The sequence below is a fragment of the Balaenoptera borealis genome, assembly GCF_965194805.1.
Source record: "Balaenoptera borealis genome assembly, chromosome: 20".
NCBI classification, from domain to species: Eukaryota; Metazoa; Chordata; class Mammalia; order Artiodactyla; family Balaenopteridae; genus Balaenoptera; species Balaenoptera borealis.
Genome location: NC_138879.1, coordinates 54,395,495 through 54,418,025, shown reverse-complemented (window position 1 = coordinate 54,418,025; position 22,531 = coordinate 54,395,495). Strand labels below are relative to the sequence as shown.

Below are 22,531 nucleotides of genomic sequence, written 5' to 3'. Positions count from 1 at the left end.
GGAGGTAAGTGGCGTTCTCCAGGCATCACCAGCCCTTTTCTTTTCCCCTCTCGTAAAACAACTGTTCTAACGGGATGTTAGAGGTGCAATCCATTCTTATTTTAGGGCGAGTGGTGGGAGACGCAGCCTAGAATTGGAAGGACCTGACCGCTTTGCCCAGTGGCTGAGCTGAGAGAGAGCCCAGGTCTTTCCAGATCCTGGGACAGGGTTCTCACTGATGCTCCTCTCTGTGGTGGCAAAGGACCTATTTTTTTGTTGTTGTTCTTTTGTTGTTTTTTTAATTTATTTATTTATTTTTGGCTGCATTGGGTCTTCGTTGCAGTGCGCGGGCTTCTCATTGCGGTGGCTTCTCTTGTTGCGGAGCATGGGCTCTAGGCACGCAGGCTTCAGTAGTTGTGGCTCGCAGGCTCAGTAGTTGTGCCTCACGGGCTCTAGAGCGCAGGCTCAGCAGTTGCGGCGCACGGCCTTAGTTGCTCCGCGGCATGTGGGATCTTCCCGGACCAGGGCTCTAACCCGTGTCCCCTGCATTGGCAGGTGGATTTTTAACCACTGCACCACCAGGGAAGCCCTATTTTGACCTGTTTTTAACTCCTCCCTTTAAGTATCAAAGCATTTGACTCTGGATTCCTGGTGGGAAAGGCTGCCTTGGAGGAGGGACAGCTTTAGGCGTGGCGCCCGCCAGGGTCCAGGAAGGCTCTGAGGGTTGATCTGCAGCCGTAGCTGTGGGAACAGATGCTGGATGCTTGTCTGGCAGGGAAGGCCATGCTGGGGGTACCAGGGAGGCAGAGAGGGCGGAGGGAGAGCAGGAGAGAGAGATTCAGGCGTCTTTGAGGAGGGTCACACGAAACAAAACAAAAAGCATTTAATTTTGAAATTTTAATATTTGCTTGCCAAATGAATTGGGTACTAAATTCCCATTTCATTGACTTGGCCATCTTCCCCGAATCCTGACGTTTCTTTAAAAGTAATTTAAATACCATCCACTGAAGACTTGGTATTTGCTGAACACTAGGCTAAGCTGTTTCCATGTGTCATTTGTCCTGAGATGACCACGTGAGGTGGTTGCCATTATTTCCCCAGTTCCATGGAATGAGCAGCTCAGACTTAAAGTGAGGGAACTTGCCTGGGATTCCCCGGCTGGGATGTCAAGCCTGGAAGCGGGCCCTTTCCCGCTGTGGCTGCCCTTCAATCCAGCTTCTCCCCAGAAGTCGCTACGATCTTTTACGCATGTGCGTTGGAGGATGTCACTGCCCAGCCGGTGCAAGAGAGGACGGCGTGGCTCAGGGCTGGGGGTACCTGCCCCTGAGGTTACACACTGTCTCCCAGCTTAGTCAAGATGCCAAGACTCCGCAGAGGGTCCAGCCAGCCCCAGCAGCTGCCGGGTGCCTGTGCTCTTGGCCACATACCCTTCCTCCTCTTCTTTCCCAGGTTGGGGGGTGAGGGGCACGGACGTGGGGTGGCGGCAGCGATCAGGGCTTAAGCATCAGAGAGCACGTGGGGGCAGGAGCGCCAGGAGAGGCGCGAGTTGGGGCAGCCGATACTCCTGCCCTTGTCCTCCCTCTGGGGCTGAGGACAGGGTTGCCAGTCACATCGGGGTCCCTTCTGGGGTCTGTCTTCCCTGCGCTCCATTCCTTCTGGCTCCAGACGCTGATGTCACCTGAACGCTGCTGCTTCTCTTTCCTTCCTAGGCTGATAAGAAGGACCCCCAAGGCAACGGGACCATGGCTGGGTTTGAACTGCTGCTTCAGAAACAGCTGAAGGGCAAACAAATGCAGAAGGAAATGTCAGAGTTCATCCGGGAAAGGTGAGACCTGGGCCCTCCCAGCTCCGGGGACTGGTGACAGCACCCACCTTGGTCCCTGAGCCCGAGGGAGTGAGCAGCCGGGGTGAGCACTGCACACCAGCACTGGGCTTGGTTAGCACTAAGGGGAGCGCAAGACGAGAGTCACAGGCTTATGGCCCTTGGGACAAGTCTGGCCAGCAGATGTGTTGCTTTGGCCTGTGTGATGTTTTTAAAGATTTGAACCAACAACAGCAAAAAAAAATTGGTGGATATTACATTAAAGTCTGCATGTCCGGCATCTCTGGGGAAAGAAGAAAGTCTGGCTCCATGGCTTTGCATCCCTCATGCAACAATTGGCTGGAGCTGAAGAGCAGCTCCCCTGTACAGGGAGTGTGTGTTTCCAGTTTGCCACAGTCCCCACCGCTCCCTAATGTCTCCCCACGCAGACTGCTTGGCCCCTTTGCTTATCTACACATGCGCTGCCCTCATTTGAAGCACCGTTCCTTAACATAACAAAAAAGGAGAATGTTACCTTTCAATTCATCTTTGAGCCAAAGCCACGTCCCAGGCCTGGGCATCCAGAAACCACCACCCTCCCACTCCTGCTTTCAGGGAGCTCAGCCTACTGGGAGAGTCAGATAAGGTCATTACGGTAAGTGCAGGGATTATATTAGTGGTTTGCCTGCCCGTAGATGAAACAATAAATTCAGCCTAATGGAAGTGGGGAGAGCTACAGAGAGAAGTTCCTTCTTCATCTCCCCCACTCCTCAGTCTCTCCAAGTTCTGAGACTCTGTAAAGCACATACCCACACACCTGCACACTCATACAGGTGCACATACCCCCCCCTCCACATGTGTGCACACACACATACACACAGCTTCCCGTCTGGAGTTTCCAAGGCACACTGGAAATATTGATAGTAAATGGCAATATATTTTTTAAATGTTTCTTTTTTAATTATAGCAGCAATAATCCAGTAACAATTCTATGGCATTTTAAGGTATCTGTTTTCCTTAGGAGGCCTATTTTCTATTGGTATAATCAAATCTTTGTTTTATGACCCATTAAACTGGTAGGAGATTGAGAGATTCTGTAGCTCAGGTGTGAGAAAACAACAGTAGGAAACAGGCCAAGAGGAAAATGGCTAGAAAAGCCTAGCTTGAACATGCTTAGGGTTTACACTTTCGTAAAGAGGTCATGTTAACAAATAAATGGAGCCTTCCACATGAGAACACTGGTCTTCCCTGGGACTGGTGGACTCCTATGACTTTCTCAGTCCACCTGGGGTCTTGTAGAGGGGACCTTTCAGAGCCGGGAGGGATGGGAGCTGAGGTGCAGCGGTGAGAGCTGGGCCGGGGCTAGGGAGTGGGGGGTGGGGGGCATGGCAGACATCCGGTGAACCACGTGGCCACAGCTTACGGGAGTGATGCCAGCTCTGGAGGGGACGGGCCTCGTGCCCGGTGCGTGCGGTTGGCATTGATGAACCTTTGGAGGTTTGAAGCTGAGAGCGTGACATGGTGAGATCTGCTTTCTCGAGAGATCTCCTGGCTGGAGGCTGGCCGTCCATGTCCTCCTGGGGAGGGGAGGGACTAAAGGCTGAGTGGATGGAGAGGAAGTGATGGAGGCAGGCTTGAGAGTATGTGGAGACGGTGGAGCTGGTAGTGAGAGAAGGAACGAGACTGAGCCTCTCAGCACCGAAGCAGGAAATGATCGTGACTCAGGACACTGCCCTGGGACTCCGTCAGGCCACCCTTCAGCTCCTGATCAGCCTGGAAGCAAATGCTGCAGCCCTGGGAGCATCTCTGGGGTTTTATTCATTTGCCAAGTGATGGACCAGGGGCCTCTCTGAGGCCCCAGCCCTCTGGCCAGCTCTGGTCGTCACAAGCACAGCCCCTCGGGGGACCACTTAAGCAGTGACTAATACCATGACAACACATTTTACACGGTTGTGCCAGATAATACAGAACACTCCCCGGAGAGCTGCCTTGAAAGTGTGTCAAGGGCCTGCCTGCCGGAAGCAAAATCCAAGGCAACTTCCCTCTCCGGGGAAGTGGAATCCACCGCAGAGCTGGGCACTGCTGGTTTCCATGGAAATGCTTGCACCCTGCAGGCTTGGAGGTTGGGGGCCCTGGGGTCTGGGAGAACGTAGGGAGGGGTTCCATTCCTGCTTCGGTGGGGCCAACGCCACCTTGCAGACTCTCAGCCCAGAGCTCTGGGGCTGGGAGAGGGGACAGCCGTGGTCCATCGTGAGTTACATTTCTTCATTTAAGTGTTTGCTGTGTGTCCAGCCCTGTGCTAGGAACTGTGCAAATGACCACTCTTATCCGCACAGCCTAGGACACAGGTGCACATGCCCCACTTTGCAGGTGAGGTTCAGACAATTTCGTTTATTTATTCATTCAACGTGTATTGATTAAGCACCTACTGTGTGTCAGGTGGACAGACAGGAGCCAGGTACTCGCAGAGCTTACGGTCTGGCGGGTTCGTTTATATGGTTAATAAGTGGCAGGGCTGCAGGTCGGACCCGCCGTCTAGTGCTGGGGAGTTGACATGTTGGATTTTCTCCCTTTGCAGGATAAAGATTGAAGAAGAATACGCAAAGAACTTAGCTAAGCTGTCTCAGAACTCCTTGGCTGCTCAGGAGGAGGGGTGAGTAGGGAGGGCAGTGATGGGAGTGGGGAAGGAGAGGGGACACTCGGCGGGGGGGGGGGGGGGCGTCCCTTTTCACTGATCACTGATCGTTGCCATGGTCCCATATGGATGGGGAGGTCTCCATAGACCTGGCTGAAGGTGGGTGCCCCTGATTCAAGGTGGGCATTCATGATTCAAGGGGAACATTCATGGTTCAAAGTGGGCATTCATGGCTCCAGCTGGCCAGCCATGACTCCAGGTGTGGGCATTCACACTCAAGGTTGGCACTTCCATATTATCTACTGTCTAGCGGCCAAGGGCCTCCTGCCGGATGCTGGAGCATGTCAGGGCCCCCTCTGCCCTGTCACCTGGTAGCTGGGAACCAGCCTCCAGATGCCAACCCCTGCTCCCCTTTCTCTGAGAGCAGGCTGGTAGGAAACTAGGTGTGACAGGATTCCACACCCAGCCCCCTTGTTTAGAATTCTCTCCTGTGGGCCTGAGGCCCAGGCTCCCCTCCCCCTCCTGCTGTGACAGTCCAGACCTCCTTGGGTGGGACCCGGGCTGGAAGAGGCTCAGCCCCACCCTCCCAGCCATAGAAAGATCCCTAGTTGGGGAAAGACTGTAGCCTTCTCCGCTCCATCTGTTAACAAAGAGTTTCAACCTGTTGGTGGGAATGCAAAATGGCACAGCCACTATGGAAAACAGTTTGGCAGTGCCTCAGAAAACTAAACATAGAGTTACTGTATGATCCAGCAATTCCACTCCTAGGTTTATATCCAAAAGAATTAAAAGCAGATGTTCAAATACATGTACACGCAGGTTCGTAGCAGCACAATTCACTATAGCCAAAAGGTGGGAACAACCCAAATGTCCATCAAAGCATGAATGCATAAACACATTGTGGTCTATCCACATTAGATATATGGATATATGATGGAATATTATTCAGCCATAAAAAGGAATGAAGTACTGATCCACATTACTGTGTGGATGAACCTGGAAAACATCATGTTAAGTGAGAGAAGCAGGACACAAAGGTTACGTACTGTATGATTCCATTTATATGAAATGTCCAGAAAAGACAAATCCATAGAGACAGAATGAAGATGGGTGATTGCCAGGGGGTGGGAGAAAAGGGGACCGGAAGTAACTGTTTAATGGGTACGAGGTTTCCTTCTGGGGTATGTGTTCATCTGCTTGGGCTGCTGTAACAGAATACCATAGACTGGGTGGCTGAAGCAACAGAAATGTAATTAATCACGGTTCTGGAGGTTGGGGAGTCCAAGGTCACGGTGCTGGCAGGGTTGGTGTCCGGTGAGAGCTCCCTCCTTGCGTTGCAGGTGGTTTTTCCTCGGTGAGGAGAGACAAAGAGCTCTCCGGTGTCACTTCTTCCCCACCCTTATGACCTCATTTAACCCTTATGACCTCATTTAACCCTAATTACTTCCTTAGGGGCCCCATTTCCAGATAACAGCCACACTGTGGGTTAGAGCTGCAACGTCTGAATTTGGGGAACACAAACATTCAGTCCATCACAGGGTGATAAAAATGTTTTGAAACTGGAGGTGATGGTTGCACAAGATGGCAAATGTAGTAAATGCTTATCCTCTTTAAGGTGGTTAATTTTGTGTTATGTGAATTTCACCTCAATAATAAAACAAATACAGAGTCTCAGGAGGTTAGAGTTGAAAGGTCCCCCGAGGTCCTCTCTCTAGTCCGACCTCCCTCCGGCGCAGTCTCTGTTCGAATCCCTCCTACAAGGGGAAGTGAGCCCCCGGGGATGGAAGACATTCTGTCATGGGATGGCTGTGGTCGTCAGAGAGCTGTGATGTTGAACAAGGCCAAATCTGCCTGCATGGCTTGAATCCTGCAGAGGATGGGGCTTTGCCAACCAAATGTGGCTTTGATTAGGGCCTCTGTGTGGGCTCGCTGTCTAGCCAGGAGGCCGCCTCTGAATGGTTTTCATTGACCCAGCAGGCCACTGGGTGGTCCTGCGCGGGCAGTGTCTCTTCCAGGGACATAAATGAAGTTGCCTCCGGCCTCCTCCTGCTCCCTGCACCGGGCCTGAGACCAGGGCAGGAAGGGAGTTTGTCGGGGAGTCTCCCCTCCGGCCTGGGAAGGGGGCTTTCCTAAGTACCCCCGTGTCTTGCAATGCAGAGCTGCTCTGGAAGAGGCTTCCACCTCCTCGGCCTGGGCTGCTGCCAGGGACACTCCGGCCAACACACACGGCATATGCTCCCAGCTGCACGAGCCAGGAGTCAGCCCTCGCCATCATGCCGTACACACGTGCTCCCCCAAACACGGGGCAGCCCGCCACACGCTCACGTTCCTGCATCGGTGCTGCTCACGTGCCACACGGCCAGGAACACGTACCCCGTCTCCCCTGCCTGCACGCACCACCCCCAGACACACGCTCCTTCCGGAGGCGCGTGGGCCCGCCCCTACTCACAACCTGCAGCCACACTGTTTTGCATTCACACACAGCTTTGCACGCCAGCCCGTGCAACTGAAACTTTCGAAGAGCGACGCCGGAGCCTAGAGATGTGGGGCAGCCTAGGAAGCCGCGGACGGGGAGACTTGAGTTGTGCTGTGTCCAAATTAGATTCCACAGGGTGTGTGCACAGTGGTACATAAACAGAATCAGGTGATTTGTCCTGCCTTCAGTTTTGCTCTCCTGTGGTAGCTGTGACAGTGACATATGGTTTGATTTGGCAGGCTCAGACGGTCTGCTGGAACCGTGTGGGAAATGATATCTCGGGTTTCTGGTTTTGTTTTGTTTTTTCATTAACCTCTTATCAGATGAAAAAAAATCTCTCTTCAATGAGAGAATTTCTAAATGGCCTTTTTTCTAGCTTGTGATGTGGCTCCAAGGCGGCTGGAGTATTGGGAGGGGAGAGGCCTGCTTGGGGCTGGACCAGCTCAGACAGGCCCAGCTGAGTGTCTGGAGTGATGTCCTCCTACTTATGAGGGCTCAGCCTGGAGGCGGGGCCGAGGACATTGACCTGAGCGTGAAACTGTGCTTTCGCCTTTCCTCCCGATGACCCTCAGGTGACAGTCCCAGGCCACTGTCACTGCCCCTGGGCCAGTTACTGACCACGTGCTCTGCTGACAGCAGACTTACAGTCTCTCGGCACCACCAGGGCTTCTGGGCTCTTGTTTGTACCTCCTGCAGGCTGGCGAGTAGCTCAGCTGCAGGGAGAAGCCCCCCCAGCCCCCTTTCATCAAGCTCCCGCTCCTCCTGGGACTGCTTCTGTAAGCCTTGTTGGCTTTCACTGTAGCTGTGTGATCCACCTTGAGATCATCTTTGTGCGTGGCATAGGTCAGGGGCGGGATTCCTTTTTTCCCTGTGGATGTACAGTCGTCTCTGTGCCATTTCTTGAAAGGCTGTCTGTTCTCCATTGAGATACTTGGCACCTTTGCTGCAAGCGCATCGCCTGTATCTGGGCGAGTCTCTTTCTGGACCTGCTGTTCTGATCCCGTATCTGTATGACTCTCATGACCGCTTCCACTCCCTCCTTCCCCCACCCTGGACCCCCTACCCATCTGCCCAGTCAGGTAAGAAGCCAGGCCACCCAGTGTGGCCCCAGCCCAGCTCCCGGGAGCTCAGGCCCTTCAGGCCAAGACAAATGCCAGAAGCTTGGATCGCCCCGATTCTCACTCCATCTCTTCTCGGGTGGGCCCCCCAGCTGGGATCACCTGAGGGGACCTTTCTTTGCTGCCTGACTCCAAGGTAAAATCAGTCATTTCCCATAAACACCCGCCTCAGCCTGAGCCAGCACCATGACCAGATAGGCCCAGACTCTGACCACAGAGATCTGTTCTGTTCTGTTGGGTAATTCTCGGCTGCTGGCTGCTCGGCTCAAAACCCAGAAGCCTCGCAGCATGCTGTCTTTGAATCAGCTTTTTGCCCCTCAAGTTTAATGAATTCTCTGGGGGAAGTGGCTTTTTGATGAAATTAAGTCAACTGACCATTCAGCCCGGGTTTACCGGCTGGGTGGAGAGGTCTCGAGCAAACGTTCAGGAGTATCATTTTGAAGGTCATCAAGGTTCAAGAGTTCCAAATCAGGGAGACTGGAGCGTGGGGGCCTGCATTCAAAAGTCTGGGGGACTTCAGGAGATTGCTTCTATTTGGAACATCTCCTACCAGTGGAAAAGTGATTTAGCTTAGAGGACTTTGCCCTCCTCTGGTTGGCTGTGGGCAGCACTGGGGTTCACAGTCCAGAATAAGTGCTAGCGGGGGGCCGTGCTCCTGAGGATGGTGATGGCAAGCCTTCTCTGCTGTGTGGGCATCCCTAAGAGGGTCCTAGACCCAGGTGGTCCATTTTTGCCCCCCTTGGAAGTCAGGCCGCTGGAGGTTTGCCCGCAAGCAGGGCTGTGTGGTACCTTCTGTTTGAGAAGGGCTTCTCCCTGAAAAGGCATCCGTGCTCCTTCCTTGCCTTGCCAGCAGGCGTTTCCAACCCTCAACAATAAACCAGGGAGGAGCGACAGGAAGGCCAGAGACGGTAATGGGCCAGGTATTAAGGTCCTCACGGCACTGTACCCCACCTCCCTCTCACATCTCCCCAGTCCTCTGGGCTTCTGGATATTTCCCCGGGCACTCGACTGTCTGCTGCAGTCTATTATCTCAGCTTGGTTCGGGAAGGCTCCTCTGTTCCCATAGGTCGAGGCGTGGTACTCACGTTCGTTTTGTGTCTGGCCTCTGCCTCATCCAAGCCCACGGTCTCTTGTGTCGTACGCTCCCCCCGGGACTCGGGGTCAAGACCCACCATCCTGTCTCAGGGAGGGCCGTGGCCTCTGACCTGAGGTCGGTGTGGCCTCCCCGAGCCTCATCGACTCCTTGGTGTTGCAGCTCCCTGGGAGAAGCGTGGGCGCAGGTGAAGAAGAGCCTTGCCGACGAGGCTGAAGTTCACCTCAAGTTCTCCGCCAAGGTAAGCCCACCCTGGGTTGGTCCTACACACCGATGTGCTGCTGAACGTTTAACACCTGTCTCTCCAGGGTGTGGTGTTGCACAGTTTCCATGGTGTAAATTTCAAGAGTCGGGAAGAGATGCTACCATTAGACCGTGCTCCCCCTATACCAACAAAATAGCATCAGTAATCATACACATCCATCAAGAGCGTGCATAATAGTCAGATGTAGTTAGGAGGGTATGAGGGTATGTATTACCTTTGTTTTTAATATAGTTTGTTAATTTTAAGTTTAGATCATTTAATTTTTAATACTGGCTGTCTTTAACAACCAACTCACAAAATTCCTCCAACTTTAACCCTGGGCTCTGGTGAGCCCGTGCGAGCCACCCCAGCACACCTCTGTGAGGTGAGGGTAGATGCCCCTCAGTTCCTCGGGTGAGCCCCTGAGTGATGAAACTGCACTTTTGTATTGCTTGGCTTTCAAAGGAATGCATTGGCATTTTCTATCTCTTCTTAGTGTCGGGAGAGACTAGACTATTCCGAAGGGAGAAATTTTTTGTTTTGTTGTGTTTGTTGTTACACAGTTTCAGACTAGGTAGCTGACCCTTCTTTCCATTGGTCCAAAAGACTGTCGCACCGTGCCCTTGGACAGTGACGTTTCTCTCCTACTCACTCTGTCTTCAGGACTCAGAGTGGTGCCTGGTATATAGTACATGTCAATAAATATTTTCTGAAGTTATGAGTGAATAGGACCTCTGACAATCTCCTCTCGACCCCCTAGTCTTTTCAGGCCTACTTTCTGCCAAGATTTCTCTGTGTTTCCAAACAACCCTCTCTTCCCCACTCCCTGTCTCCTGTCTCCAAATTCCCTCTCAGGCTCTTAGCTGCTTTTCAGGTGGAAAATAAACCAAGAGTCTAAGGGGGAAATTCACACTAAAGTGTGCGTGACTGATGGGGCCGCCCACTAGGATGCTTGCCTTCTAAGGGACGAGAGCCCCTGGAGAGGGGCACCATTCCCGGTGGCCTTTGCCTACTGGGTCTACGCTCTTTCTTCTGCCCTCCCACAGTCACCAGCCCAAGAGGACACTGGGACAAAGCGCTTAAACCCTCTGAGCCCACATTTTAACATCAGGGTGTAAAGGAGGAGGATGCCACTTGAACGTGGCATCCCACAAAGATGGCTGCTCCTTCCCACGACTTCCACACTCAGTGCTCCCAGGTCCTATGTCTTTTCCAGCGCTTCTTCCGCAACAGTTGCGTTTCTGGGCTTAGTGCGCTGTTGGAAGACAGGAAACTGACTTTGTATCCAGGTCTCCACCCCACCCCGTGATGATTCTCCGCACACCGAGGGCAGGATGAATGACTTGTACAGCTGAGATGTGTGAAGGAGCTTTATAAAGAGCTGGGCTGGGAGGAGAAACAGTGCGTTACCAGCTCCCTGCTCCTGAAGGATGCTGGGGCCCCAAGACTGAGTTGACACCCAGATGTGAGTGAGAGTTCCTGGGCCAGCAGTGGCACAGTAACCTCAGACACCAACACTTTGCAGGGAAATTGCCTCTCAAGTACTGGGAGGGAAGGGAGCTTCGTGAATGGGTCTCTTTGGAGCCTTGCATACAGAGCAGGGAGTTGTTTTTAAGCTGTAGACCACGGTAGTGTTCCCTTTAGGTCTCCCTTCTCCCTCCTAGCCCCCAGCAGCTCCAGCTTCTGCGGTGGTAGAAACTTCCGTTGACTGTGAGATGAATGCAGAGGCTGCCATCGGGAGCGGTGGGGCTGGGAGCCGGGTCTGCGAGCTTCTGAAGGGTCGCCTGCCGGAGCCCCAGGAATCCTGGTGGCATTTACTCTCCATCAGCAGGCCGCCTGATTCTCGATTGCTCATAAGGTACTCAGCGGGTGACAGAGCACTTCCCCATGCAGTGTTTTCCTCTAATCTTTCCTTTTACTACTGCTACTCACAGCAGTACGTCTGGTCACCAAACTGGGTGGGTTTTCCCCACACCAACCAATTCCCTGACCCCAGCTGGAGGTCCTACAACTTAACTCAGTTCTGACACTAACTCCCCCCCAGGGTCAGCATCGGATCCTGCAGGTTAAGGACTCAGTCCTACAGGACCAACCCTACTTCAGATGGCTATTATAAGTAGTGGGTCCCCAAGTTACCCACAACTTCTGTCCAACTTGGCTACAAATCAGGGGTTCCCGTGACCCCCTCCTCAGGTTTGATAATTTGCTACAACAGCTCACGAAACTCAGGGGAACCCTTATTAGGTTTACCGGTTTATTATATATTAAAGGATATGATAAAAGCTAGACATGTGTGTTCACATCTGAGTGTGTTCACCAATCCAGAAGCTCTCTGGGCCCTGTGATTGACAGATTGTTATGGAGGTTTCATCACATAGGCAGAATCAATTATTAACTCAACCTCTAGGCCCTCTCCTCTCCCCAGGGGATGGGGAGGGGGCTGAAAGTTACAAGCTTCTAATCATGGCTTGGTCTTTCTGGTGACAAACCCCCATCCAGGAGCCCAGGCAGAGGCGCCTCATTAGAACAAAAGACCCTCCTATCACTCAGGAAATTCCAAGGGATGTAGGAGCTTGGTATCAGGAACAGTGGGTCAGAGACCAAATATTAGACCACAGGATGCTCCTAGGACCTTTGTTGTTTAGGAAATTGCAAAGGCTCTAGGAGCTCCAGCCAGGAGGTGGGGACAAAGACCAAAATATATATTTGTTATTTTATCACAATATCACGGTGATGTAAGTGTTGGGGGTAGGATATAATTCATCTCCCTCAATTTTATCAGCTACTGTTCCAGACAGCATCTCCGTTTCACAAATGAGAAGGAACAGAGGGGTTAAATCGCAGCCAATGGTTACACAGCCAAGTGGGCTCAGCTGCTGAGGAAGCGAAGGAGAGGACTGAGTGAATTGCAGCTTTGACCCCCAGACCGTTTCTCCGGGCAGACCAGTGGCATTTCAAACACAGAACCCTGTCCTGAGGAGCATTCTGCCCTCTCTTAAGGACTGTCCAGGGCAGTGCAGTCTGGCCCTCCAAATGCCGGGATGTTTTAATTCAGGGCTGACTTCAGGTAGCTGATGGGGAGGCTTCTGAAGAATGTTCACACAAAATTCACACATAGATTTTTCTATAAGAATGTCTGCTGCCTCCAGCCCATCGGTCAGTGTCGGTGCCCTCAGGCAATCATGGTGGCAGCCCCGTGGTTGTATGACAATTCCTTGAAAAGAAAAGGCTCCAAGGACTATCCGTCCGCCCTGGATAATACGGCTCCGTATGTGTGAAACCCATTTTACCATCTGCTCCAAAAGGCTCGTTGAAAAATTCCACCCTGAATGTTCTGTGTAGGGGGCAAGAGCTCTTTAAGAAATGCAATTTCATTTCAGGAATCTTTTAAGCTTTTCTAGTCTCCTAACTCGAGCCATTGTTCATAGCAACAGGCTGTTAAAGAAATAAGATTGCTATATATAAAGGAAGTTATACCCGCTTCTGGGTGAAGAGGGAGAACAGAAAAGTTCCTTCTGATGGGAGAAAATCTAATCCTGCAATCAAGGCCATGCATTCAGCCAGAAGATTTTGGGGGGCACAGTGAGCCTCAGAAGACATGACTTTTATGTCAATGCCATCACTAACAAGCTTTGTGACCTTGGGCAAGTCACTTAGCATCTCTGAGCTTCCATTTTTTTCATGTGTGAAATGACGAGATTGGACCAGATCAGTGACTTGAACCTTACTTGACTGTGACCCACAGTTATACATTTTCCATAGCCACCTGGCACACACAGGTATCCACACCCAGATATCCGCGTACAGATACACATGTACGTGGCTAAAACGACTGTTTGTGAAACTACTTATCCTTCTGCCTAAAATGCACTCTGATGTTTTCTCTTCATGTCTGGGCTATGCTCATCTAAAAGCAGGTCCTGACCCACTAAAATGATTTCACAACTCTTAGTAACCCACTGGACTAGATACAGGCATACCTTGTTTAATATAGCACTTTGCTATATTAGTGTGTGTGTGTTTGTTTTGTTTTGTTTTAACAAATTGAAGATGTGCGGCGACCCTGCATTGTCAGGTTATGATGATGATGGTTAGCATTTTTTTAGCAATAAGTATTTTAAAAATTAAGGTATGTGCATTTTTTAAAACAAATTTATTTAATTTATTTATTTATGGCTGCATTGGGTCTTCGTTGCTGCGCGCGGGCTTTCTCTAGTTGCGGCGAAGGGGGGCTACTCTTTGTTGTGGTGCGCGGGCTTCTCATTGTGGTGGCTTCTCTTGTTGCGGAGCACGGGCTGTAGGCGCGTGGGCTTCAGTAGTTGTGGCACGCGGGCTCTAGAGCGCAGGCTCAGTAGTTGTAGCTCACGGGCTTAGTTGCTCTGCGGCAGGTGGGATCTTCCCAGACCAGGGCTCAAACCCATGTCCCCTGCATTGGCAGGCGAATTCTTAACCACTGCGCCACCAGGGAAGTCCCGGTGTATGCATTTTTAAGACATAAAGCTATTACATACTTAACAGACTACAGTATAGTGTACACATCACTTTTATGTGCACTGGGAAACCAAAAAAATCCATGTGACTCGATTTATTGCAGTCTTCACTTTATTGTGGTGGTCTGGCCCCAAACCCACAATATCTCTGAGGTCTCCCTGTGGGCTCTGAAATTCCTGCCAACTTGAGTTTTCTCTTACTCTCTTCTGATGAGTGACATAAAAGGAGGAGACAGGAATTCTGAAAGGCAAACCGAATGGCTTCAATAGCCTGTGGCATCCAAGTCAGGCCAGCTCAAGTTCACGAGGACAAGCTTCCAGGGGAGGGCTTCTGCCTCCTGGTTAGCCAGAGATGCTTAAACGTTAAGAATGAGTATAAAAAAACACCCAGCCAACGTTCTTAAAGAAAAAATTAGCCTTATTTTCAAAGTACTTAAAATACAGAGGGAGAATCCATGGGTCTTCAATCCACGGGGTTGAATCGCTTCTGACAGCCAGTAGCACGACCTCTCCAGAATGTCACTTGGAATTGGGGGAGAGCGTTTGGGTGTGTTGGCAGGATCCTGGGCCCTGCTCCAGGCCACAGAATCTGGGGCCGGCGCCCAGGACTCCTGAGTATTGATAAGCCTCTGCAAGGTCACTCCTGGGTACATGAAGTATGGAAATCCCTCGCTTTCCAGGCCCTCAGAAAGAGACCACGGAGTTGCTGGGTCAACAGGCTGAGTTAACCCACGTAGAGCCCCCGTCAGGAGCCGGTTCCCACGGCGGCCAATTTTGCAGCCCCTCCCCCTCCTCCCTCAAAGCCTAATCTGCGTGCGGAAGGTGTTTTCTTCTCAGCAGCGCTCAAGTTTGTGGCATCTTGCAAACTGCCACCAGATGGGGGTGTCTTCCTGTGCAGGGAAACTTCCAAGGGCTCAAAAAAATGATAGCAGACGTTACAACCAACAGGAGGAGAGGGGCGTTTGTACAGCCCGCTCTCTGTTAGTCTTGAAGGTTGTCCACCAACAAAGCATCGTCTTTTCACCCAGGGCATTGGGCCCTGAAGATCTAAGTAGAGAAGGATCACCCACTGTGCACCAGCTCCGGCCAGATGCTGCGGACACAGCAGTGACCAAGCCAGCGTGGTCCCCCCCCTCCTAGAGCTCACAGTCATGTGTAATCAGTGGTTTAGGGCTAGGAACACTTCTGTCCTTGAGGTCTCTGGGGGAAAGATAATGTAGGAAGAAGGAACCTGGTGAGGAGGAAGAGGAGAGCGATCACAGAACCCCAGAGTTGGGATGTCATCCATCCAGGGAAGTTCAGCTCTGCTTCCCAGAGGGGCGGATGGAGGCTGAGGGACCCTGGAAGGCAGATTGAGGGGGCCCAAGGAGGCCAGTGGGTGGGGCTCTGAGAGGCTGAGTTGGGGGGGGGGGCTCTAGGCTGTGACTTTGACCACCGCAGGTCCACATTTATCTGTTTTTTTATCAGACACATCTCATGTTCACAACTCCCCCAAAAAAGTTTTAAGTAAAAGTTCTCCTTCCAAAGAGAGTGAAGTGGGAAAGAGGGAAGGAATAAAAGAGAAGGAAAAAGCTTGAAAACCAACATCACCCAGCACCTCTCAGAGCATGAAGAACCCTTCTCTGTCCCTGGGGGTGCGAGGCCAGTTCGTTCTGGTGCGGTGGGGTTGCGCCAGCCTCCGTGCAGAGACCAGCAGGCACAGTTCAGGAAGGGGGGGGCCCTGAGCTCCTAACAAGACCTCCTCGACGTCCAGACCATGAGCAGATCCTCCGTGGTCTCAGCACCTGGCACGTAGTAGCTGTCCAATAAATAGAATCACCTGATTAAATGTCACCCACGCAGCAGTCCCTGTGTTAAGTGCTTGGGGACACAGAGGTGGTGGCTTGGGTTCTGCCCCGAGAAAGCTCCCGGGTTGGAAAGAAAGGGAGCCGGACACCTGAGCAAAGCCCTAGAGGAAGCGCTGGGGACTTAGCACAGGAAGGGGGTGCCCACAAGGGACTCGAAGGCTCCAGATGCTAACCCGTCCATTGGTGTGAACGCTGGGGCTGAGGTGACTTCCTCGACCGCTACCAGATAAGCAGCCACTTGTCTCTGACCTTCCGGTGGGAAGGTCCCCCATCCTCGCCTGCAGGGTTGGGGGCAGCGCCCCCTCCCTCCACTTGCAGCTGATGCCCCGGGGTCCTGAGTGTGTCTCCCCCATCAACAGCTTCACAGTGAGGTGGAGAAGCCCCTGATGAACTTCCGCGAGAACTTCAAGAAGGACATGAAAAAGTGTGACCACCACATTGCGGACCTCCGCAAGCAGCTCGCCAGCCGCTATGCCGCGGTGGAGAAGGTGAGGCCCAGGATGCCAGCGTGGGAGGGTCCTGCCGGAGGAGAGGGGGGCTGGGAACCAGCAGGGGCTCCGTGTGCCAAGGCAGAGGCTTTTGTCCCCCCTGTGGCAGGATCTGGAGGGGTGGGGAGTATGAGATCCCCCTCCCCCAGCCAAAGGGTAGGTGGGCCGCTTCCCCCTGGTGCTCAGATTCTGAGTGGGAGTGGGCGTGGCTGCACCTGCAGTGGAGGGTATGGGGGGCCTCCATCCAGCACATGAGGCGAGGTGCACCCTGCTTTTGTGGGTCTCGGAGCCTGGATGTGCTGCCCGGTCCACAAGGGGCCCCTTTGCCTGGGTCTCACCGGGCAGATTCCCTCCTGACGGAATCACCCCCCTGCCAGCAGCTGCCACCAAAGGGCCCATCCTGCCCCAGAACGGGGAGCCTGGCGCTACCAGCTGCTAAGCACTGCTGGGAAGTGATGCCGACCTTTGTGGTCCCTGCCACCCCGGAGAGGCTGTGACTTTAGGACCGCTTGGGCCCCCAGTACGTGCACACGCTCCAGTGAAAACGTGCTCTGAGAGGCTTGCTCTAGGCCAGGAGACGGGGCTGAGAGGACGCTTTGCGGCCTCCACGTGGTCCCTAACTGGCTGGGTGATGCTGGTCTAGCTGCTTAGCCTGTCGGAGCCGCTGTGGCCTCATCCACAAAAGCGGGGAAAAGAAAGGACTCTTGCCTAGAAAAGGGGAGGCCAGGCCCCGTGTGCCCCATAGGCCCTGCCTGGCTCTGAGCCCGTGAACAGCTTCGCGTCCTTGGACCCCAGGCCCGGAAAGCCCTCACGGAGCGGCAGAGAGACCTGGAGGTGAAGACCCAGCAGCTGGAGGTAAAGCTGAGCAACAAGACGGAGGAGGACATCAAGAAGGCGCGGAGGAAGTCCACGCAGGCGGGTGAGTGAGTGCGGCGGCGCCGCCCGCTGCCCCTGCCCGTCCTCAGTGCGGCAGCGCCGCCCGCCGCCCCTGCCCGTCCGCGCCCGGCCGCAGAAGCACAGACGGGCGGGGCCGGGGGATGCGGTGCCGGTGAGCGCCGCCCGCCGCGCCTGCCCGTCCGCGCCCGGCTGCAGAAGCACAGACGGGCGGGGCCGGGGGATGCGGTGCCCGTGAGCGTGCATCCCGCGGGATGAGGCTGGGGGGTGGGGCTGCGGGGCGGGGAGCAGACCCGTGGCTGTGCCCAGGTCCCAAGGGGACCCTCCCTTTGGGCCACAGGGCTCCTTCTGGGCCAAGCCCTGGATCTCTAGCCAGGAGGTGGACAGACTCTTCCAGGCACCCGGAATCCAGGGGTCCTGTCGCTGCGTGGAGCTCCTAGGAGAAGTGCAAACCACACCCACCCACCCAAGCTGTCCCACCTCCCCGGGGAGTGATACTCCAGAGGTTCACCTCTGGTGATGGGCTTCTGCCCCAGAAGAAGTCAACATTTTGTTTAAAGAAATAACCATATTTCAGATTTCCCAATGAGTCAGCTTCTGCTTCCACCTAGAGGTAAAAGTTAGCTAATGCACAAGGAAGGGGGAGTAAAACCAGTGAGAAACAGTAAGCTAAAAAAAAAATTGTTAAATATTTCTAAAACTCCAGTTTCATGGTGTACAAGGACAATGCGTTTTGCTTTCTGGGATTAAAATGTGTGCTGTGGGATTAGGGTTTGGATTAGATGGTCTCTAAATCCCTTTCACCCCAACTTCTGGTGAACCTGGTATAATTAGTTCGTTATAGGATGAAACAGCCACCTTAGTGACATTTTGAAGTAAGGTGGTATAAAAATGTCATAACAAAATAGTGTAATATAAATACAGCATTTTATATAAAGATCTTTAATGCACAGTGGTAAAGTATTGGATGCAGAAGCAGAAGGCACGATATACTTGTTGGGAGTAGGAAAGGGAACCCAAGGATGGGAGAGGCACATTTAAATTAGTTTAATTTATTAAACTATTAAAAAATAAAATTATATTACAATAACAATATTGCTGCTTGACAAAAAATTTTAACACGTAAGAATATAAAATCTTATTCCCCAGATATAATCACCATCAACACACCCTAGTGTTTTAATTTTTTTTAATGTTTTTTAATATTTAAATTTATAGGGACTTCCCTGGCGGTCCAGTGATTAAGACTCCGTGCGTCCAATGCAGGGGGCCCGGGTTCGATGCCTGGTCGGGGAACTAAGATCCCACATGCTGCACAGTGCAGCCAAAAAAAAAAAAAATTCATATACATAAAATCATATTATACTGTGTTCTGAACTTATATTTTAATTGATAGATCTTAGAGATAGCTCTATTCCATCACCCATAAATGTATTTCCCCATCCATTCATGTACATCAGACTTTTTAAATAGTAGAATAGCGTGCAAGTGTATGATCGTATCCAGATTTGTTTCATCATTCCCCTAATTGATTTTTGTAAGACTTTTAGATTGTTTCAGAGTTTTTGCCAATGCCAGCGATGCTGTTACTATAAATGCATCTCAGGGGTGGGGGGAACAGAACCTGCATATAGACAGGATAGAGATGAGGTCGGGGTTTCTGGGTCAGAGGCTTGTATTCATTTTGATGGATGTTTCCAAGTTGCTTTCCAGAGAGGGGCGCCCACCAATAGCTGTGTGAACGCCTGTTCCCTAAACTCTTGTCAGCACTGAGTGCTCTCAGATTTTGACATCGTAACTATCTGGTGAAAAATAGTATTTTGTTTCTAATTTAATTTACACTGCTTTTTGAGTGGAGTTGAGCATTTTAAAACTAGACTTATAAATCATCGTGGCTTTTTTTTTATGATTCACTCATATGCTCTCCCCATTTTTATGTCAAATGGCGGGTCTTGTTCTTATTGATTGATTGATAAGGAAAATTAACTTTCTGTCATTTGAATTGCAAATATTTTTCGTAAGTTGTTTATCTTTTTATTTTGTTCTTTGTATTTTCTTTTTCATTTTTCTTTTCTTTTTTGGGGGGGGTGTGCTTATTTAATCTTCACTGTGGCTCTATGAAGGTACCATTATTATCCCCATTTTACAGATGACGAAACTGAGGCACAGGCAGGGTGAATCAACTTGTCCAAGATTGCACGGCTAGTAAACAGTGGAGCTGTATGACAGCCCAGATCTGGTTCCAGAATCCATGTCCTTAACCTGTACTGTTCAGAAGGGCCTGATTTCAAACCCTTGGGATGCCTAGAGAAGAGACACACCTGCCTTCACCTATACTATTTCCTGATGTTGCAGAAGTTCCTGAAGCATGTTGTCAAAATCAGGATCAACAAATAGGGCTTTGGGAGTTTCATATTGTGTTTATAGGGTGACCCCACCCACGGTCAGGCACAAGCTCTTGGTGGGAATGTATCTGCAATGAAATATCCACTTTCTTCCCTATAGTTCAGTCTTTCTTGGGATCAAGGGCCCAGTCTTGGCCTTGAGCCAAGGGCAAAATGAAGAGAGACTTGATTTGGGTTCTGTTACTCAAGGCTTAGCTCCCAGCTAATGGTGTATGGTTCACTGGGGAGGGCGCCCTGAGCCAGGCCCTGGGTCATGTGGGCATAACTCTGCCCACTTTCTTTCACTTTCATATCTGAACCCACATGAGCAAGGTGATGCCGTTATAGGAATCCCTTTGAAGAGTTCATCGTTATCTCTGGGTTCACTCATGAGTTTTCCCATCGTGAGCAGAGACCATGATGTCTTCCTCTCTCTGGCACCCTGTGATGATCAGGAAACTACATGCAGACCAAGCTGTGCTTCTCCCAACTGTGATGTGCACGTGGATCACCTGAGGATCTTGTGAAAATAGTTTCTGATTCACTAGGTCTCAGAAACATCCTGAGATTGCATTTTGAGCAAACTCCCAGGGCGTACTGATGGCTGCTGGTCCAGGAACTGTGCTCTATGTAGCAAGGGCCTGGGATGCTGGGACCTTAGTCATGTTGCAGTTACTTGCAGTTTGTTAAATAGTTTGTTTCAGATCTCTCTCTTATGAAATGAAATACTATAGAAAGAGCTCATTCCCTTCCCACCCACCCTTTGCTGCTGCATGTACACACACACACACACACACACACACACACACACACACACACACACACACGATTTGCAAACTTCTCTTCTTTAACTAACTAGTAGCAAGTTGCTTGAGACACATGTTTCAACCAAGCAGGACTCTCCAATGTGAAATGAAACTCCCATCTTTAGAAGAGGAAGCATTTCTTGGGCTCATGATAGAGTTGGGGGTCCTAGGAGTACCCCACCCCCACCCCTACCATATATACATTCTTACTGAGCAACCCCCTTCCTGAGTTTCTGGTGTCTGGAGTCTAGTTCAGATGGACGCTCTGAAGCCGGTCTCTCGTAAGGCTGGGTTGCCCCCTTCTCTTGCTCTGCTCATTCTCCCCACCCCCCAACTTTCCGGTGGCCTCCATCACCCTGGCTGTGGGGTGCAGGTGGGAGAAGGCAGCCATGGTGAGGACAGGACAGAGTATGACAGTGGCCTTGGCCCTTCCAGGAGATGACCTCATGCGCTGTGTGGACCTCTACAACCAGGCCCAATCCAAGTGGTTTGAAGAGATGGTGACCACCACGTTGGTGAGTGACCAGAGATGCACAAGCTTGTCCGTGCAGGGGCGGGCGCTCAGGAATCCCTGGGTGGATGCTGGTGGATGTGCAGGCAATGGGGTGGAGGTGACCGTGGAGATGGTCATTAGGTCTGCTCTGGTGCTGAGACTGAGACCTCAACTCTGGACCAGCCTATGTGGATTCAGATCCTTGCCCTGGCACTTCCTAGCTGTGTGAACACAGGCAACGATGGGCTCGTGCTGCATCCTTCTGAGGGGTCAGGGTCAACCAAGCAGACAGTGGTCCCTTTAGGAAAAATAGCCAAGTTGAGTATTTCTGGTAAGTCAGCACCCACTGAGTGGGGTGAAGCGGGGTTGGTACGTGGTTCATGGGGCCAGATGAGAAAGGAGGCATCATGCCAGGTGCTTATCACACCGTCCCGCTGCCCCAAGCCACCGCCGTCCATCTGTCTGTCCAGCATGAGACTAACCCTCTGCCTTCCCCAGGTGCCAGCCCGCCAGAGCAGATTAGAGGCCTCCCCCGGGGCCAGTGACCTAGTTTTCCTCCTGGTTAATCTCCTAATTAAACTCCCTGCTTTACTTCCTATGCCCTGGTTAATCACCTGGGCAGTGACCTAGTTGTGCACAGAATAGCAGCCGGATCTCCTAAATTCCAAAGATGCAGAGCCACCTGGGATCCAAAGGGCAAACACTTTCCGCTCTTCCCTCTGACAGTGGCCACCCTGCTTCTGGCCCTCCTGGCTCCCTTGACCTGCCCCTCGGCGCTTGGGGTGGACAGAGGAGACGAGGCCGCTCAGCAGAGGCCCAGGGACAAAGCCCCAGGAGTTGGAGGTGCAGAAGCTCCTGCACGTGTTCCATCTCTCCACCCCATCAGGGGCTGGGGCTGGGGCTGCACTGGCGCTGAAGCATGATTAAGAGCACGACAGACCCTGGTGCAAATCCCGTTGCTCCCATAATTCCCTGTCGCTGTGGGCAAGCGATGTTACCTCTGTAGGTGTTCATTCCCTTGTTTGGAGAATGTGGGTAAGAAGAGAACCTCTTACGATTATGATGAGGACAATTGAGCAGTGCCCGTAAAGCTCTTAGCACCCACCATGCCTGGCAGAACGAGAGTCAGGAGACAGTAGCTGCTGTGCTATCAGCTACACCTTCACTCCCAGATACGGGGTGGGTTCCTCGTCAGACCCCAGAGGGTCAGGCAGGATGGGGGATAAGCAGGCAGCATCTGTGTTTTGTGTATAGGGGGGTGTGGGACCCGCATGGTGGGGAAGGTCCCCAGGTGGAAGGGACACCCCCAGAGGTCTCTGCCGGTTTCCTCCTCTGCAGGAGCTGGAACGGCTGGAGGTGGAGAGGGTGGAGATGATCCGGCAGCATCTGTGCCAGTACACGCAGCTGCGGCACGAGACGGACATGTTCAACCAAAGCGTGAGTTCCCCGGGCCGAGGCCAGCGGGGCCCCTGGGGGGCGTGGGGCCGGGGAGAGCCATGGCCCTGTGCTGTGGTGGCAGGTCAAGTAGCTGCTACAGATGAATGTGTCCGGAAGGTGGGCAGGGGCTCGGGCCTGCGGGTGACCTCTTGGGATGGACATGTCAGTTACCCTGGATGTCCATGTGAATCCGTCCCGAGCGCATCACACAGATGCGTCATGATAGTTAAAATAGCTGGAGGTGTCCTTGCCTCCCCTGGCGAATTTCTTACGATGCTGGAACTGTTCAAAACCTCTCAAGCTGACGTTCCATTTGACCTGTTCTCAGGTGGTAAATGTGGGCACT

The 22,531-nt window shown here is 52.1% G+C and overlaps 1 protein-coding gene across 4 annotated transcripts in view; it reads left to right on the top strand.

Moving 5' to 3' along the window:
* Positions 1–22,531, top strand: part of GAS7 (growth arrest specific 7) — a 205,118-nt gene that overhangs the window by 171,909 nt on the left and 10,678 nt on the right. For 3 of the 4 annotated variants that reach the window (XM_082373303.1, XM_082373301.1, XM_082373302.1), the window contains exons 7-13: positions 1,689–1,804; positions 4,359–4,433; positions 9,265–9,343; positions 16,043–16,171; positions 16,967–17,090; positions 20,691–20,770; positions 22,087–22,185. In XM_082373303.1, coding sequence (XP_082229429.1) covers positions 1,689–1,804; positions 4,359–4,433; positions 9,265–9,343; positions 16,043–16,171; positions 16,967–17,090; positions 20,691–20,770; positions 22,087–22,185 — 702 coding nt within the window. The other variant, XM_082373304.1, reaches the window with a different exon arrangement.